Source organism: Patella vulgata, chromosome 7, assembly GCF_932274485.2.
Source record: "Patella vulgata chromosome 7, xgPatVulg1.2, whole genome shotgun sequence".
NCBI classification, from domain to species: Eukaryota; Metazoa; Mollusca; class Gastropoda; family Patellidae; genus Patella; species Patella vulgata.
The window spans coordinates 42,592,434-42,613,019 of NC_065885.2; the positions used below are offsets into that span (position 1 = coordinate 42,592,434).

The 20,586-nt window shown below is 35.5% G+C and overlaps 1 protein-coding gene across 6 annotated transcripts in view; it reads left to right on the forward strand.

Moving 5' to 3' along the window:
- LOC126828361 (pseudouridylate synthase 7 homolog) overlaps window positions 1-20,586 on the forward strand; it is a 239,651-nt gene that overhangs the window by 10,987 nt on the left and 208,078 nt on the right. For 3 of the 6 annotated variants that reach the window (XM_050558107.1, XM_050558108.1, XM_050558112.2), the window contains exons 2-4: window positions 454-571; window positions 1,593-1,698; window positions 11,431-11,515. In XM_050558107.1, the coding sequence (XP_050414064.1) occupies window positions 454-571; window positions 1,593-1,698; window positions 11,431-11,515 (309 nt within the window). The remainder of the gene's footprint in view (window positions 1-453; window positions 572-1,592; window positions 1,699-11,430; window positions 11,516-20,586) is intronic. The other 3 variants (XM_050558110.1, XM_056102503.1, XM_050558111.1) reach the window with 2 other exon arrangements.

Below are 20,586 nucleotides of genomic sequence, written 5' to 3' on the forward strand. Positions count from 1 at the left end.
TACCGTTAATAATAATTTCCATTTTTATCGGTGCTTTACTCTACTCATGGACCAATAGTCTATTCGTTTGATGTCCTCGAGTTAGATAGAGGGTTGGCCAGTCTGTCTGCCTATGCGTTATTCCAATGTATTCCAATGTTCTGTTAAGTTCAGTGAGAGTGTGTGATAAACTAATTAATGACCCATAAATCTGACACCCTCTGTAAATCTGTTGGCCCATTGTTCTAATCATTATCAAGCTTCCCTCAGTACATAAATGTTCTATATGTAGATCCAGTGTTTGATATACTAAAGCTAACGACATGTAAAGCTGACTGACTGTTCTTCCAATCCTCCATCATTATATTTGAGATGGATGACCAGGTTATTGATCAAATTGGCTGAAATTTGGTGTGTGGCCATCATTCCTTACCCTTAACATGTAGAACTACTTTAACATTTGATTTGTTTTAGATGGATGTGGAAGACAAGCAGACTTCTATACAATCTTCAGAAATGTCTAATAGTGATCAGGAACCACCAAGTAAAAAAATGAAGATAGATACTAATGATATTAAAGGTGCACAAATTGGTAATAATTTTATTACGCCCACATTTTCATGTGGACGTATGACATATATTGTCATATTCCGGACATGCGTTCACATTTTGTTTGTGGACACTCTACAGGTCACAAGTTTTATCTGATTTTGACGAAACTTGAAATATGGATTTATATACCAAAGATCTTGGTTCCTTTTGATATTGGACCATAACTTCATGGATTATGTCCCCAAATTGTATGAAAATCATGTTTTTAGCTTGTGGACTATTGCTGCTCTGTTATGTTAATGTCATTAAGTTCGAGCAGGATGTCTTTCCCTTCAAAATTGTGACTGCGAACAAGATACAGAAAAAAGTTTACTGGGTGGGACAAGGGCGTGGATTTGTCATAACTTTTGGGGGGGACGGACGAACCCTGGAACCTGGAACATTTCATTACCAAACGAAATAAATAATTATGAACAGTTTACTGTACCAGTGTTATTTCGATGAAGGCTGTAACTAGGGGTAATATGATGACAATATGGAAAAATTGACTACCTACATCAGAGCTGCATCAATTGTTCATGAAGTTAAGTGAATCGTCCATTCTACGATCAGGACTGTTCTCTTTGAATATCTTTGAAACTCGATATAATGGGAATTTTTACTTTTGGTACGATGAACCCTATTGAGTTAGAAAATTTTCTAATCAAAAACTTCATAATAGATTTAGATTTAGAATGAGATGACTTTACCACTGGTTAGCTAGCATAGAGAGGACCTGGTACCCCCCCCCCCCCCCCCGCACCCCCTTGTGTATGTTTTATGTTTAGATGTAGTTTATTTTATCTGGTATAATAATACAGATTTATAATTGATTGTTCTGGGTTTGAAACATCATTTCCTTGTCATACTAAAGATACAGCATTCATAATAATTTGCCATTACACCTGATTATATTTTATTTATACAGATTTTGATTTTTCTGGTTGTGAAAAGTCATTTCCTGGTCAGTACAGCGTACATAATAATTTGTCATTACAACTGAATATATTTTATTTGTATAGAAACTAATACAATTAGAGATGAGAAGAACTGTATGTGTGAAAAGGATGTAGGTATAATCGAATATATCAGTAAACATAATGGTTTTAATGCCATTATCAAACAAAGGTATGATAAATTTTTGCATTATTTTCTATTTATGATTTTAGAAAAGTAATAAATGAAATCAAGTCCATTATATTTATATGGTTTGTTTTGATAAAGAGCTCTGATCTGGGTCATAAATTACAAGTAAATAAAACAAGGAGATATCACTTTATATCTAACAAATTGTCATTTTCACTAGGAACCTTCCTTATCACACAATGAGTAATCCAATCAGATTTGGAAAAAAAAAAATAAAAAGAACACTGACCTGTAGAGTGGTCACAAGACAGTGATGACGGACAAAGGTGACAACAATTTAGTCCACAATAAATGTGGTTAAAAACAAAGTCATGAGTATATCAAAGCAATCTTTTATAACTTGCTTGGATCCCATCAAAGCTTATGTTATTCAAACAGTTTGGGATTCCTCACTCTCAATTTTTATTTGGATTCACAATAATATGGGCCTATAAAAGTATATCATGGACTTGGGTTTGAATAGGCAATCATTGAACCAAAATCCTTTCAGTTACAATGTAATAAATAATATAAACTTGTGACATCTGGGCCCCGTTTATCGAAATCTTAACTAAAGAGAGAGAGAAATGGGGTTTACATGTAACGTCCACTCGACACAAACTAGACAGGGTTGTAAAAATCCACTAGCCTGACGTCAGGGGCTACCAAAAATAACTTACGGGCTAGTGATCTATTTAGCTGTACTAGTCCTGGGCTAGTGCCCTTTTACTGGTTTGTGAATTAAACTAGTGATATAGATAAATAAACTGTAAAACATCCCACATTTATTTCTCCAATTCCACAGAAAACTCAATCATAACAATAGATTTTCAGTATAAAACTTAGAGCAGTATGGACATTTTTAATACCTCTTCGATTCTTGACATTTTTCTCCGCCTTGCACGCTTTGACAAGTCAAGTATTCACCAGTTGAAATCAGGTTGAATTTAAAAAAAAAAAAGCCTCCATAATATTTTATAAGATTAGTTTTGACATAAATATTTGAAAGCATGCCATTGGATTTTCAAATACAAAATAATTTTGATTATTTAAAATGTCTGGTATTTCCAAAGAATTTACTACACCTGTTCGTTACACATGCCATGCTTAATGTTACCAGAGACCCGTATGTCGTCAACTTTGACCCTATCGACACACTATGGAAGACCAAATGGGACAATATTCATATTTCTTGTTTCTACATTCCAGTTTGAACATTTTAGACATGAATGCAACATTCTAAACTAATGATTCTTGTTTCTACATTCTTATGTCAACATCTCATGCACAAAATCAACATTTTAAACAAAAAATTGACTTTGTTTCATTTTCGGCGTTTTATCGGTAACTTTTATATATCATTAAATATTAAAATTAAAAAATAATTTCTTGATTTTACATGACAAAGAAATCAATTCTTTGGAATCTGAAAGTATCTAAAAAAAATCTTATGAAAATATTTTCTACGTTTCAAAAAGTCTTGAAGTTAAAATCTTGAAATGAAAATGTCCAGAAAAATATAACGAATTATCAACATTATTACACGAGAGGGCGTTAGCATATTTGTACAACTTTGATACAGACTATAGATTAGAAATCAAAAGTAGACTTTTCCACTCGAAACACGCGTAGGTCTAATTTGCAAACACTATCCTATAGTTATAGTTAATATGAAAAAGTAAACAAATAACAGTGAATAGATTCGATTTAAAACACAACATTATCATCAATTTGCCATATTCGAAACACGTGTAGGTCTAATTTGTAAACATATGAAAAAGTAAACAAATAACAGCGAACATGTAAGAAAGGCCTTTGTCCTAATTTTTGTAGCTGTTTAAATTATAGAAGTTATTTGTATTGTTATTATATCTCGAGCTTAATTTCTATTTCATGCAACTAATTACTGTAAACACAACAGGGGCCCACTTCCACTCGTGGAAAAGCCTATTTTTGATTTCTAATCTATTGTCTGTATCAAAGTTGTACACATACGCTAACGCCCTCTGGTGTAATAATGTTGATAATTCATTATATTTTTCTGGACATTTTCATTTCAAGATTTTAACTTCAAGACTTTTTGAAACGTAGAAAATATTTTCATAAGATTTCAAATTCCAGATTTTTTTTTAGATACTTTCAGAAACCAATGAATTGATTTCTTTGTTGTGTAAAATTAAGAAATTATTTTTTAATTTTAATATTTAATGATATATAAAAGTTACCGATAAAACGCCGAAAATGAAACATAAAGTCAATTTTTTGTTTAAAATGTTGATTTTGTGCATGAAATGTTGACATAAGAATGTAGAAACAAGAATCATTAGTTTAGAATGTTGCGTTCATGGCTAAAATGTTCAAACTGGAATGTAGAAACAAAAATCATGAATATTGTCCCATTTGGTCTTCCATAACACACAGCATCGTGCTCGAGTGATAATATAAACAATTTTACTATCCTGTCTATTTTAATATTATATCGGCACATGAAACTGATTTGTTTCCTTTTGAGACTGTTTAGTTCGATTCGGTTTGTTACATAATTCCCATCCGTCGGCTTTTCAGGTAGAAATCGTGGAATACCGGTAAGCTTTATTTTGTAGGCTTTGATGTTTAATGACAAAAAAACAATGTTGACATTTTTTCTGTGTAGGTCTTCATAGTATGGGAGGCCATTACATGTATCTGAATGCAGCCATTTTGCAATAATATTGCAACTTATTTTTACTATTTTCACCCTATTTATAATGTTATCGACATATCAACTCTGATTTAGCAATGTATTAATATTGGCAGGGGTCGTGACTATATTTCAGATATTTTTCCATCACTTCATGAAGATATTTCAAAGATGGCGACAGGGCATCATTTCTGTAAAACATGCAGGAGTCACAAAAAGCTCTTGCACTTAAATTTCTGGGAGCACATAAAAATGCACCCGCAAATTTGCTCGCAAGAGCTTTTTTTTTACCATCTATCCAAATGGTGTAAAAAAAAAACAGTTAAAAATCCAATTTATTTATTTATTTAATAGTACTTATTAGTTATTAACTCTGGCCTTGAGTATTGAAAGGAACATGACACTGATATACATGTAATATAAATCTAATAAAAGCTTTTAGATTTGTTTTGTAAAATTGTCTATATTTTAATTGTCACTGTCAATGTGGTTACTGTCACTCATCTCCTCATTGTCAGAGGAGGAGGAATCTTCAGCACTTGATTGATCACTGGTTAAGTTAATAGGTGGGTCATCACTTATTTCAACAACTTTGCACAAATTTTAGCCACATCAGTCTGAGTAGTAGTAGTAGTACTTAGTTTATATCTACGTTTTCTAGACAAATAAGATTTTGCTGCAGAATCAAGAATACCTTGAATATCCGATGGACCCCACACAAACTGATTACATTTTATTATTAACAAATTCTCCACTGTGTCATGTTTTAAACTTAGTCTTGTATCAGTTAGAAGAGAAGTCAGATGACTTAGTGCACTTTCAACAATGCTATTGGTCACTCCTATAGACATAACTAATTCAGCCAACATACAAATATTTTTAAATTGTTCAGATTTGTACACAATTAACTTTTTCCACAGATTTTCTGATTTTTATACGCCCACATTTTCATGTGGACGTATATTGTCGTCGCCCCTGTCCGTCCGTCCGAACGTCCGTCCACAATTGTTTGTGAACAGTCTACAGGTCACAATTTTTATCCAATTTCAATGAAACTTGAAATATAGGTTTATCACCCTGTGATCTCGGTTCCTTTCGATATTGGCATGTATCGAACTGTAACTTCATGGATTATGGCCCCTGATTGTACGAAAAATCATGTTTTTAGCTTGTGAACACTGTAGAGGTCACAATTTTTATCCGATTTGGTTTAAACTTGAAATCTATGCTTAAAACCCATAGATCTCGATTCCTTTCGATATTTGTGCATCTCGGAATGTAACTTCCTGAATTATGGCCCCTGGTTGTACGAAAAATCGCGTTTTTAGCTTGTGGACCCTATAGAGGTCATAATTTTTATCCGATTTAAAAAAGCGTATTATTATATCACCGTTACTACCTAAGGACGACTGAGTTCGAATTTCCTGAAAATCGGGCCAATACTGAAAAACAAAATGGCCGCCCTTCTTTATCAAGTAGCGTAAAAATATGGTATATCAAGGTTGTGGACCCTATAGAGGTCACAATTTTTATCCGATTTTGTTGAAACTTGAAAAGTAAGTTTATAACCCAAAGATCTCGGCATTCTGAACATCTGAGACACGCTACCTGCGGAGAAGTATCTCAGACCCAGTCAGTAGCCATGATATCTATGTCACGTAATCTACACATCACAGGTCATGACATTGGCGTCAATGGGTCATGAGGTCAACATTGTAAACAATAGGTTTATCTTCAGCATCGTGTCCGTTGCACCCATAAAGACTATATAATTCGTACAGTCCCAACATGTTTTCTCTTCTTCCAATGATTTTTCACAAAAATAACATCTACAACTCATAGAATTGACGTTGTCTTCAATGACAGCGTCTGCGAGGGTTGTTCAAAGAGGCCGCCATATTGCACTATTTTGTGCGTCGGTCGGGTCTATTTCAGATATACACAATCAATTCTGTTGATGTTTGTAGCGTTGGGATTGACTAATAGTTAATGTGTTTCAGTTCTAAAACAAATATTTTAAACTTTAACGCAAATTTAGAAAATAGCCAAATTCTGGCTGGGATTACTGAGCAAAATGGCCATTCACTGTATATGTGCGAAAAAAAAGCTAGCCGCCAATTAATTTTCGTACGTTAGTTATGTACGAGATCTCGGTTCCTTTCGATATTTGTGCATATCGAATTGTATTTTCCTGAATTATGGCCTTTGATTGTAGGAAAAATCACTTTCGTTTTAGCTTGTTCTCTATCCATCTCTCGAAAATGTGGGCGTATCCTGCCTGGCAGCCGCTGGTTTAATATTTTTGTAAAAGTGCTTCACAGTCCATTTTAGTGATGTCCACTCCTTTTTTAGTTTCTCAACCTCAAATGCAAATTCATTAAACTCCAAAGGGATTTTAAAATGATTAGCCAAGTACAAAATGCTGTCCATTTCAGACTCAACAGATTCCTCTGACCAATAGGCTGGATTTAGCCAAGAAAAATGTTTAAAACATCAGCTTGAAATGATTTAAATCTATTAGAAATACAAATGGCAAGATTAATTATTATTGGCTTCATTTTTGCATTGATATTTTCATCACTATTTACCAAAACATTTGTCATTCACCCTGTATATGCTAATTCAACATGATTTTTATTAAAACCCATTTTTAGACATTTTTTTTTCAAATAAAAACAATTATTTACTAATTTTGTTTGAAAGTCAACTACAGGTAAATTGTCCGGTAGTTCTTAATTATTAAGTTCGCTAACAAGTTTATTTATTCTGTCCTGAGCCTCAAGAACATTCAGAGAATATGTTTGGAGATACAGAGATAACTCAGACACTTTTTCCAATATTAGCTGATATATTATACACACTTTAAGAAAATGGAAATTTGTGAGTTTTTTCCGTATTTTAAGGAGCTTCGAATTTATTGTAGCATATTTTTTCTTCAGGATTGAATTTTCTATGGCTAAAAGTAAAACAATCCAATTGTGTAATAAAATATTTAGACTTCGCAGGTGGTGGTGGACGAACCTTGTACTTGTAACTTTGGTAAATTTGGGCGCAAAGGGCTTCTGCAGTTTTTTCAAAATGGTTTTTAAATTTACCACTTCTCTTGAAGAGATAATAAATTGTAACTTATAAATCCTCTATGGCAACGAATTCTTTCTCTTTTTTTAAGATGTCTTTAATAGCTAACTCTACTCTGTGGCATACACAGTGGATGCTTACCAGCCACTCTCGATCACCATTTTTAAGCATGGTCAAAAGACCATTGTAACAACCTGTATTGACAGCCGCCCCATCGGCAGTTGCGGCAATCAGTTTGTGTTTATACTGATTTTTATCTAAGCATAGACTTGTTTTACCTAAAAAGGTATCGTCCAAGAGAGTCTTTAAATTTTCTGAAGTGGCGTCCCCGACATTTTGCAAACCGACAACAAAGTTCTCTGCTACCCCATCCCACACTGTTTTGATCATTATGAGTTCTTTTTCGTGGCCAGTTTTTCTTGCTTGCGAACCATCCGAAAGAACAGTAAAAAATTTGGTTTCATTTATAACATCACAAAGTTTCTTTCTCATTGACATGGCTATTTCGTTGATAAATTCCCTGGCTTTGTTAGAATACTGAACACCGTCTATTAGTTGTACCCTATGTTTTTTTCTGAATTTCAATAAAAGATTTGAATGATTTTAGAGGCAAACCGTCTGTAGCTACTTTTTATGCAGTGGTTATAAGTTTTGTATATGCGTCGTGTGACAATTGTTTTAATTTACTGTCGATCACGGGTTGAGTTTCTTGAGCTGTAGCCGTCGTATTATTAGTAGAACATGTAGAACTAGATTTAGAAGCATGGTCGGCGATGTCTACAGCTTCATCGATTCCCGTCCCTAGAAGTTTCTCAAAATATATAGCAGCTTTGTGTGTTTTTGAATTTAAATGTCTAAATACAGTATGTTTACTGACAAAGGTTGTCCACACAACATACTTCTCAAACTCTGTTAAACATACATTATGCAAGAGCAAAATCTGATTATTGCAAGTCTTAATTTAGGCTTCAGATGTTATAGAAATTATAAATTAGATCTTTATTTAAACAACAAGCCCAAAATCAACTCTGTAGACCCACGGATGGCTCAGCTACAGCTCGGATTTAAATAGGATTTCACTTATTAATTAATTCAAATATGGCGCATCCTGATAAGAATGCGTCAGTTAGATCGAGGCTAAATGATAGAGTGTACTTAGCGAGGCCGCTGTAGAGCGTTTCCGCATGCCATTGAAAACTTTACTTGATAATCGAGATATGTAGGTGGAGTTAACGCCTGTCAATCAAACGATCGGTCATGGTGAAAGCACATTTCACTACCATTTCTAGTCAAATATTACAACGATGGTAACTATGTTCAGAATGAAGTAATTTGACTGAAATTTTCAATATATTCTTCTTTCATCATCTTCATTTTCACGCCAAAAATGGTCTCCATCTTGGAAATAACTTCATGAAGTGATGGGAAAAAATCTGAAATATAGTCACGACCCCTGTCAATATTAAAACATTGCCAAATCACAGTTGATATGTTGATAACATTATAAATAAAGTGAAAATAGAAAAATAAGTTGCAATATTATCGCAAAATGGCTGCCCTCAGATAATACCCTCCCATACTATGAAGACCTACTCAGAAAAAATGTCAACATTGGTTTTTTGTCATTAAACATAAAAATCTACAAAATAAAGCTTGTTCCCTGATTTCTACCCGAAAAGCCGACAGATCGAACTGGTTTATATAGTGACCAGAATAATAAATACTGTAAAACAATTAATTTGTCAATCAGTCGAGGCTGCCTCATGCTTTGCAGTGAGTCCTAATAATAACATAACATACATGTATACAAAACTTCCAGCGGGAATTGAAAGACGTTAATTTCTCCTGATATATACTATTCAAAAAAAGTAGGGGATATTTGATTTTTAAGTGTTATTAAAGTCACCTAATGAAACTGACGAAGAAACAAATGACAAAATGAAATGAAGTTCACATTCATCGATTTATTCCAAATGATCGTTAGACTAAGTAAGGCACAGACTGACCATTATAAGGGTAAAATGATACCCGGGGTCAAACAGCAAAGTTACCACAGCATCACAACCAAGTCAGTAACGGGTAAATCCTCCTCTGTTTGCCAAACAAGCATTGATCCGACGTGGCATACTCCTAATGAGACGTCTAAGTTCATTTTGGTCCAGATTGTCCCATTCCTGTTGCAACGCAGCAGCAAGTTCTTGGACATTGGCAGGACGTTGTTGACGTTGACGTAACCTCTGTCCAAGCATGTCCCAGACATGCTCGATGGGGGAGAGGTCGGGACTCAGTGCTGGCCAAGGTAATGTGGTGATGTTCTGTTGTTGGAGGTAACCTGTAACGATCCTGGCCCTGTGACATCTTGCGTTGTCATCCTGGAAGATGAAACGGCGGCCATGACGTCGTGCGAACGGCACAACATGGACTGCCAAGATGTTGTCCCGGTAGTACTGGCCTGTAACACGCCCTGCAACAACATGTAAAGCCGTTCTTCCAGCAACAGTGATGCCTCCCCACACCATAACAGAACCGCCCCCAAATCGATCATGTCTGATGACGTTAACGTCTTGGAAGCGCTCGTTTCGACGACGCCACACCCTCCTACGTCTGTCCAAAAAATCAACAGTGAACCTTGACTCATCTGAAAACATCACATTGCTCCATAGGTGACCCCTATGCAGTCGATTCCGAATCGTCTGGCCACTCACTCTCACACCAGTGTCTGTTTGAAGACGAGCGCTGATCTGATTTGCTGTGATGACACGATTTCTCAAGGCCAAGGTACGGATAAATGGATCCTGGGCTTGAGTTGTCGCCCTTGGTCGACCTGAGCGTGGTCTGTCCTGTACAGATTGTGTATCACGGTATCTGGACCATAGCCTGCTTATGACAGACTGAGAAACATTCATCGTCCGCGCCACAACCACCTGTGTTGTGCCGATCTGTAGCATGCCAAGGGCACGTAACCTTTCATTTTGGGTAAGCCGACGCATATCAAAATTTGTTTTCTGGTCACTAAAACAATTAAACTGATGTTTCCACCCTGGAATTCAATGCCACAATGACTGTAACATTCAAAGTCAGAGTCGTGCAAATCTTGGGTTGGACCCCCATGATGATCCCAAGCATCACCTGCATTCCATGCGGTAGCTATTGGTGCGTTTGGGCGTCACATGTAACTGGAAATGTTTCTTCTGTTAGGTTCTATAGTGACTTTTTTCGTAGTCATTTGCATATTTTAGTATTATGCCCCCAAAATCAAATATCCCCTCCTTTTTTGGAATAGTATATTACAAATGATAAGTGCTACATGGAGTTTTTATGTGGTCTTTAGTGAAAGAAAACATTGTTATGGCTACCATTCTTGGTTTTGAAGGTCAGACATGATATCAAAACGAATATCGATTTGTAATTTTTTTAACCGTTTCACCAGTGCAACCGAACCGTGACCGGTTAACTGAGTAGCCGTTTACAATCTTAATTGTTAGGCAATCAAGTCTACGATCTTTATTAAAAACGATAAGATTGGCAGGTAACAAAACAGACGCCCAAATATTGAAGATCAAAGCTTGTACCTTGTCCAACTACAGACTTGTGGAAATTAATGCCGGACTAGTGTCTGACAGTAGACTACTAGCCGTGGGCTAGTGGATTCAAAAAAAATTTTACGCCCCCTGAAACAAGGTCATTTCGGGACTAACATATGGTTCAATTTTATTTCCATAATTCGCTTGCATGTAGAGGTACCGGAGGGCCCTGAGAAAACCCACGAGGTTGGACAGGCGACCCTACTCCTTGTCACGTACAACCGGGGAATGAAAACCACGCCATTTGACTTAATGATACAGCGTGCACATTTAGCCATCCCCCCCACCACAAATTTGGATTTTAGCTCAGTTAAAATTTTGTGAAACAGGCGGCTTTACATAAACAACAGTATTATTCATGTTTATAAATCTAATAAATGTTTTCTATTGTAGATATTCTGATTTTATAGTTAATGAGATAAATATGGAAGGTGATATTGTAAGACTAACCTCATTTGATATACCTTTAATTGAAAAGGTAAGTTTTTAATGTTTCTTTGCAACATATCCAAGCATGTATTGTTTTTATATGCCGTTTAATCTGCACATGTATAATATATTATCTCAGTCTTCAATTCCTTATGAACACTCTAACAGAGTACTTTACAGATTTTAGGCCTTGGTATCGATAGTGATTTTTACTATCAATAATCTGCAATGAAAGTGTGATTGATAATTTATAGTGTCGCAAGCAAACTTATTTTCACGATCGTCATCAAGGCTATGTAGTGAGAGAGAAATGGGGTTTAACGTCCACTCGACACAAACTAGGTCATTTTGGGACTAACATATGGTTCAATTTTATTTCCATAATTCACTTGCGCATTGGGGTCTTTAGCAGTGGGAGGAAACCGGAGGACCCGCAGAAAACCCATGAGGTTGGACAGGCGACCCTACTCCTTGTCACATACAACCGAGGAATCGAAACCCGCCAGTTGACTCAATGACAGGCCGTATGATACAGCGCGCGCGTGCTAACCATTCGGCCATCCAACCCCCCAGCTATGTAGTAGACAATCAGGATTAATAATAGTTATTCCCTCAGTACATTAAATATTTTTGTGGAATTTTGAATATGATTGACAATATCTGGATTGATCATATTGCCAGTCGGGCGTTTGCCAGCTTGTTTAGGACATATCCGGCATATACGGGTGAAACTGCATCCATGCTTATTGCCATGTACAGTGTAAGGTCAAAGTTCAAAACCATACAAAGTTGCGACTTGACATGTAGACAAATTAAAGATTTTGTCGCATCATTTAGGAGATAAACACCGACTGTTTAGAATTTAGAGTACTGTTATTTTCCATTTGATACCGCTTAAATCATCGCCTCTAATGAAAAATTGAAGCGGCATCAAATGGACAACTAGAACTGCGAAGCAGTAATGATGGGTTTCACCGGTGCCACGTTACCATTGAACTTATGTCACTTCCGGTGCCAGAAACCCAGCAATATTAATTTCATTTATACATTTGTTACCATGTGTTACATATGTCAAAAAAGTGATCCTTACAAAATTTGTTACTAACTTACCGCTAAGTTAGCTGACTTTTTAATGGGAAATTTCTCGACAAGGGAAGATGCTAGAAGCAGTTTTTGGACATCTATATGATCGTATTGATCCAATCTATATGTCCATTGGAATCAAATATCATAATGTTAAACGAATGATAAATATAACTCACTTCAAAACAATTTGAAGGCTATAATACAGTTTTTGCCAAAATTACAAAATTTTTACCATAATTCTATGAAAATATAAATGGCATAAGGCCTCACATGGTGAAAATTTTATGATAACCGAATACTAATTGATACTTTTATATACCAAAACCTATATCTCTGTCATTTTCAGTGACAGTGAAAATGTTAAATTGGATTAACCTAGTCAAAGGTGGCATGAGGCATCACATGGTAACAAAAATTGAAAATCGAACGATAATTGATTCTTTTACATGCAAAATAACATGAAAAGTGACGCATGCAAAATTGCATATTTCTTTGCAACTGCGCATATTACAATCTAATTTTGACATACATTGTCAAAATATGGATTAATGCTACAAAATTATGAAAGTTGCGTAGAAATAATTTAAAATATGAAGACGATGAATGGGTTGTAAATAGCTGATTTCTACTCCTTTTTTCAACCTTAAATCCAAATGGCGCAAATACAAAACTGATATAAAAAAAACCAAAAAAAACTAAACCCGACATATTTTGCGCCTGTAGTAGGAGCATTCATCTTCATTGTAAGACTTGTAGAAATTAAGATTTTTCCTTAGGAAAAGACCTCCCGACCCGTCAAAATTTTAAATTTTAGGCAAAATTACGACACTTCCGGTGCCGACAGAAAACTTTATAGGTAGAAACAAGTTGAGAATTTGCACCAAGGAGTATATGAGCTTTTGTTTTATACAAATCTGACAATTAATAATTAATTTAGAACCCATAAACTGTAATAAAAATGCGAAAAGTCTTAAAATCCTGACGAAATTGGTTATTTCTTTGCAAGAGAAGATGCTAGAAGCTATTTTTTGACATTTATGATCGTATTGATCCAATCTATATTTCCATTGGAATGAAATATCATAATGTTAAACGAATACTAAATATAACTCACTTCAAAAAAATATTTGTTTTGAAGGCTAAAAATACAGTTTTTGCTAAAATGACATTACTTCCGGTGAGAATGAAAATGTTAAATTAGTTTTATGAAATCAGAAATGGCTTCACATGGTGAAAATTTTATAAAAATCAAATAATATTTGACACTGTTATAGACCAAAAATCTTGAAAAGTGACTAGTAGAAAATCGTCTATTTCTCTGAAACCTTGCAAGTTAGAACCCATTTTGTGGTATCTATATGGTCGTATGGGTTCATTCTATTTGTTGATTGAAATTAAATATCATACTTTTAAACAAATATCATATACGACTCATTTGAAAAAAATATCGGTTTTGAAGGCTAAAATTCAGTTTTTGCACAAATGACGTCACTTCCGGTGACAGTAAAGGTGTTAAAATGGTTTAATCTAGTCAATCGTGGCATTTGGCATCAAATGGTGAAAGAAAATTGAAAATTGAATAATAATTGATTCTTGTACAGGCAAAATAGCACGAAATGTGACTCTTGCAAAATTGCCTATTTCTCGACAACTGCTGATATTACAAACTAATTTTGACATACATACTCTTTGTATGGGTTATTATTGCTACGAGGTCATGAAAGTTACGATGAAATATTTTGATATATGAAGACTAGTGCTGATATCAAGTAAAATTTTACGCATCGATGCATCGGACGTAAACATCGATTCTCGTATCGATGCATCGGGAATTTTTTGCCGCCATTTTGTTAATCAAAAATTACAGAAATAACATTAGTATTTCTTATAGAAACATGAATTTCCCTAACATTATCATTAGGCCTACTATAGAAATGTCGATTTATTTGAATAAATTTATTTCCACAATATTCTTCTGTTATTTATTATGACATTGATATCGTCCGATTCACTTTAATTGACACTCGTTAGCCATTGTTCAGATTTGTTGCGAAAGGGTGAGGTGAATACAAGAGACAGCGTTTGCATTATTTATACGGATCGTATCAAAGCCTGTCTATAGGGGTTTATGAAGTATATTCTCTATTGCCCGTGGCAGAAAATAAGACTGAACCATTTTAAAACTAGCGTTAAGAACCAGCTGCGAAATATTATCTTTCTGACAGTTCGTTTGGTCATTTAAATGAACCGTGAAATTGACCATGGGGTTAAAGGACATGATAGCCAGGGGACGTACCCAGCAAACGCAGTCTTTGTAGTCACTGGAAAATGGAGACAAACATAACGGAAGCGTAGGGTAAACAGGTCAAGCCTAATAATTTGTGCGGGATTCATTGAATTGTTCCGTTATTGTTTTATTTTGAATTATATAAAACACACAGAAAAACGTATTTTAAAGGTGTTTTTTTATTCTAGTGGACGAACTTGTGAACTCCTCGGACAAAGCTAATTATATTAGTATTTTTTTGCCGATGCATCGATAATACAAAAAAGTATCAAGAATCGAATCGCGTCAGCCGATGCATCGATACTTGATATCAGCACTAATGAAGACGGTGGATGGGTTGTAAATAGCTTAATTTTACACCTTTTTATACGCCCACATTTTCATGTGGACGTATATTGTCGTCGCCCGTGTCCGTCCGTCCACAATTTGTTTGTGGACTCTCTACAGGTCACAATTCTTGTCCGATTTTGACGAAACTTGAAATATAGGTTTATCCCCCAAAGATCTCGGCTGCTTTTGATATTGGCGTGTATCGGATCGAAACTTCATGGATTATGGCCCCTGTTTGTACGAAAAATCACGTTTTTAGCTTGTGGACCCTATAGAGGTCACAATTTTTATCCAATTTTGTTGAAACTTGAAATGTAGGTTTAAAAGATCTCAGTTCCTTTCGATATTCGCGCATATCGGACCGTAACTTCCTGAATTATGGCCCCTGATTGTACGAAAAATCGTGTTTTTAGCTTGTGGACCCTATAGAGGTCATAATTTTTATCCGATTTAAAAAACCGTATTATTATATCACCGTTACACCCTAAAGATGACTGAGTTTGAATTTCGTGAAAATCGGCCCAAAATTGACGGACAAAATGGCCGCCGTTCGTTCTCAAATAGCGTAAAAATATGGTATATCAAGGTTGTGGACCCTATAGAGGACACAATTTTTATCCGATTTTGTTGAAACTTAAAATGTAAGTTTATTACACAAAGATCTCAGTTCCTTTCGATATTCGCGCATATCGGACCGTAACTTCCTGAATTATGGCCCCTGATTGTACGAAAAATCACTTTTTTAGCTTGTGGACCCTATAGAGGTCATAATTTTTATCCGATATAAAGAAACGTATTATTATATCACCGTTGCACCCTAAGGACGACTGAGTTCGAATTTCGTGAAAATCGGTCCAAAATTGACAGACAAAATGGCCGCCGTTCGTTCTCAAATAGCGTAAAAATATGGTATATCAAGGTTGTGGACCCTATAGAGGTCACAATTTTTATCTGATTTTGTTGAAACTTGAAATGTAAGTTTATACCCCAAAGATCTCGGATCCTTTTGATATTCGCGCATATCGGAATGTAACTTCCTGAATTATGGCCCCTGATTGTACGAAAAATCATGTTTTTAGCTTGTGGACCCTATAGAGGTCATAATTTTTATCCAATTTAAAAAAAACGTATTATTATTACACCGTTACACCCTAAGGACAGCTGAGTTTGAATTTCGAGAAAATCGGCCCAAAACTGACAGACAAAATGGCTGCCCTTCATTCTCAAATAGCGTAAAAATATGGTATATCAAGGTTGTGGACCCTATAGAGGTCAGAATTTTTATCCGATTTTGTTGAAACTTGAAATGTAAGTTTTTAACCCAAAGATTTAGTTTTTTTTCGATATTTGCGCATATTGAATTTTAATTTCCTGAATTATGGCCCTTGATTGTAGGAAAAATCACTTTCTTCTTAGCTTGTTCTCTATCCATCTCTCGAAAATGTGGGCGTATCCTGCCTGGCAGCCGCTGGTTTCACCATTTAATCGAAATAGCCCGAAAACGAAATCGAAATTAAAAAAACTGAGTCCGATGATTTGTGCGCCTTTGCATGGCGTATACTTTTGCTAATATCAAATTTTGAAAAAATAATATTTGCTTTCAAAAAGTTGTACCGAACTGTCAAAGTCTGTCAAAATTGTAGTTTTTGCAGATTTTACTTCACTTCTGGTGCTGACACGAATCTTTACCGGTAACAAAAAAAAATGACATTTTGGACCACGCAGCATATTAACTTTCTTTTTTACAAATCGAATAATAAATAATTAATCTAGGACTGAAAAACTGAATTAGCCAATGGCGGCCAAGGAAAATTACAGACACAAAAAATGTTGACACTTTTAGTAAAATCAGATAACTCTTCAACCCTGGTTAAAATGCCATATAAAAATATTCATATATTAAAATTCGATGATTATTGTTAATACTACGGCATTTTTTAAAAAAAACGACAACTTCGGTGATTTAGGACATTTCACATTGTCACAGAATGCCCAAAATAGCTTTAATCTCTAAGTCACACCCACTTTCCCATTAAAACCGAAGAAATGGTATCGATCCGACATGTAGTTTCTGAGATACAATCAAATTGGAAAAAAAAAAATAATATTAAAAAGAACTAGATCTGCATAGCAGATATGAAAGCTTTCATATTAACTGCAAAGGGGTTTATTAGAATCTATTGAAACAATAAGTATAAATGTCATCAGGTATCTGAAAAATTACATTTACCTTATGAACAAAATGGGAAAAATACAAAACAAAAATTGTCGACTTGTGGCTACCATCCAAGGCATATTTAGAAAACCATATATTAGGTGTGATTTTCAAAGGATTCAATCGGAAATCGCTGAAAATCAATTGGCTTCTTACCTTAAACACTGTATAAATTTAAAGTCAATCGGATATTGAATTTAGCCTCTAGAGCGTCCACAAGATTTTTTAAAATGATCAAGGGCAATAACTCTGACGGTAATTATCGGAAATGGCAGTAAATATCAGATATCGCTGAAAATCAATACTGTAGGCATCTTCGTGTCATGACCTAAAACACTGCGCATAAATTTAAAGTCAATCGGATATTAACTTTGGCCTCTAGGGCGTCCACAAGATATTTTGAAGTGATCAGGGGCCACATCTCTGGCAGTAAATATCAGATATCGCTGAAAATCAATCGCCTACTTCGTCTCATGACCATAACCACTGTGTATAAATTTAAAGTCAATCGGACATTAACTTTGGCCTCTAGAGCATCCACAAGATTTTTTTAAAGTGATGAAGGCCCATAACTCTGACAGTAATTATCGGAAATCGCTGAAAATCAATTGGCTTCTTCATCTCATGACCTTAAACACTGTGTATAAATTTAAAGTCAATCGGATATTGAATTTAACCTCTAGAGCGTGCACAAGATTTTTTGAAGTGGTCAAGGACCATAATTCTGACAGTAATTATGGGAAATCGCTGAAAATCAATAGCCTTCTTCGTCTCATGACCTTAAACACTGTGTATAAATTTAAAGTAATCGGATATTAACTTTAGCCGTCCGGACGGCGGCGCCGACAATATACGACCACATTTCAATGTGGGCGTATAAAAATTAACCGATGGCATATAATATTGAATGTTTGATAAAGTCAAAATAGTCGATTTCGGTTATTGGTGTTGCGCTCATTTTAAAAAAAATGTCTTTTACGGATAATGTGTATAGTACTAATAGCGAAATTCCACTTTTTTCGCCCTTACAGAAGCCGTAAATGGCAGAAAAAAATGAACGGCAGGAACCGTGTCAAGAACAAACGACCTGAACGAATGCAGGTATCGCCTTGAAGTTTTCAGTGCACCTAGGTACCAACGTGAAAAGTTCCTCGCCGGAATTTGGTAGTCAACGTACCTTTGGTTCCAGCGTGGCGCATGCGCGAAGTAAAAAGAAATTACGGTCGATTTTGGGATTTTGGGTATATTTCGGAGTGGTTTGGTAGGTGACGGTGGATCAGGGACTCAGATTGATCTAACATGGCGATCATAACACAACATCATAATCAATTTGAAGTATGAGTAAATTTTCGCGACCGGGTTGATTTGCTCTACCCAGGCAACGTTCCTGTGCTCCGATTGCCTTCAAATTTGCACAGAATGTACCTTGGGATTTTAGCTATCACATATAAAAAATAGAAGAGTGTTGGATTCTGAGAACGTTCAAAATAAATTCAACCCCCCCCCCCCCCAACAATCAAAGGTTTTTTGCTTTAAAAATTGCCGTATTTTATCAAATTTTTATTGTTCTTGATATCTGAGGATTTTTCTCAATTTAATATGTGATAAATATCATCGCGGCGCAGCCAACCGCTAGAAATTCTAGAGATTTGGACCACCGGAAGGATGCCTCAGCAGTCAAAAAAGGTCAAAATAGGTGATTTCAGTTTCTAGTGTCGATACATCGTTACGGTCATTTTAAAAAATTGTCTTTTAAGGATAATGTCTATAGTACCAATACCTATCACATAAGGAAGAGGCGATAAAATCTCTTTGCATTTGCAATTTCAAAATTAATTAAAACCAATATTAAATTCCGAAAATCAGTTTTTTGCTAAAACTCTTTTTTTTTTAATCGGATCAAAATGGGAGTAAGGCACAGAGTCCGGGGTGGTAATGGGCGTATTCTTTCCAAATTTCATGGTTTTCGGACAAACGGCGCCGGTGTCGTGGCGAAATTCCTCTTTTTTCGCCCTTACTGAAGCCGTAAATCGCGGAAAAAAACGAACGGCAGGAACCATGTGAAGAACAAACGACCTGAACGAATGCAGGTATCGCCTTGAATTTTTCAGGGCACCTAGGTACCAACGTGAAAAGTTCCTCGCCGGAATTTGGTAGTCATGGTATCTTTGGTTCCAGCGCGGCGCATGCGCGAATTCAAAAGAAATTATGGTCGATTTTGGGTATATTTCGGAATGGTTTGGTAAGTGACGGTGTATCTAAGATGGCGGTCATAACACAATATTATAATAACTTTAAAGAATGAACAAATTTCCGCGACCGGGTTGATTTGCTCTGCCCAGGCAACGTTCCTGTGATCCGATTGCCTTCAAATTTGCACAGAATGTACCTTGGGATTCTTGCTATCACATATTAAAAATAGAAGAGTGTGGGATTCCGAGAACGTTCAAAATAAATTCAAAACCCACCCCCAACCATCAATGTTTTTTTGCTTAAAAAATTGCCGTATTTTATCGAATTTTTATTGTTCTTGATATCTGAACATTTTCTCATTTTAATGTGTGATAAATATCATCGAGGCGCAGCCAACCGCTAGAAATTCCAGAGATTTGGACCACCGGAAGGATGCCTCAGCAGTCAAAAAAGGTCAAAATAGGCGATTTCGAATTCTAATGTCGATACATAGTTACGGTCATTTTAAAAAATTGTCTTTTAAGGATAATGTGTATAGTACCAATACCTATCACATACGGAAGAGGCGATAAAATCTCTTTGCATTTGCAATTTCAAAATTAATTAAAACCAATATTAAATTCCGAAAATCGTTTTTTTTGCTAAAACTCTTTTTTTTTTAATCGGATCAAAATGGAAGTAAGGCACAGAGTCCGGGGTGGTAATGGGCGTAGGGTGTCCAAATTTCATGGTTTTCGGACAATCGGTGCCGGTGTCACGGCGAAATTGACTTGAGGCCAGGGTCCTTGAAGTTGTACAGCTGCTCCCGGTGACCGATATTTATTTAACGGGGAATAAGTGATAATTCATATTATAGCAGTAAATAATTAAAATATTTCATAGGGATTAGAATAATATGTAAGCTTATATCATGTCTGGGTATTACAGGGTTAAAACCAATATTAAATTCAGAAAATCGTTTTTTTGCTAAAACTCTTTTTTTTTAAATGGTATCAAAATGGGGGTAAAG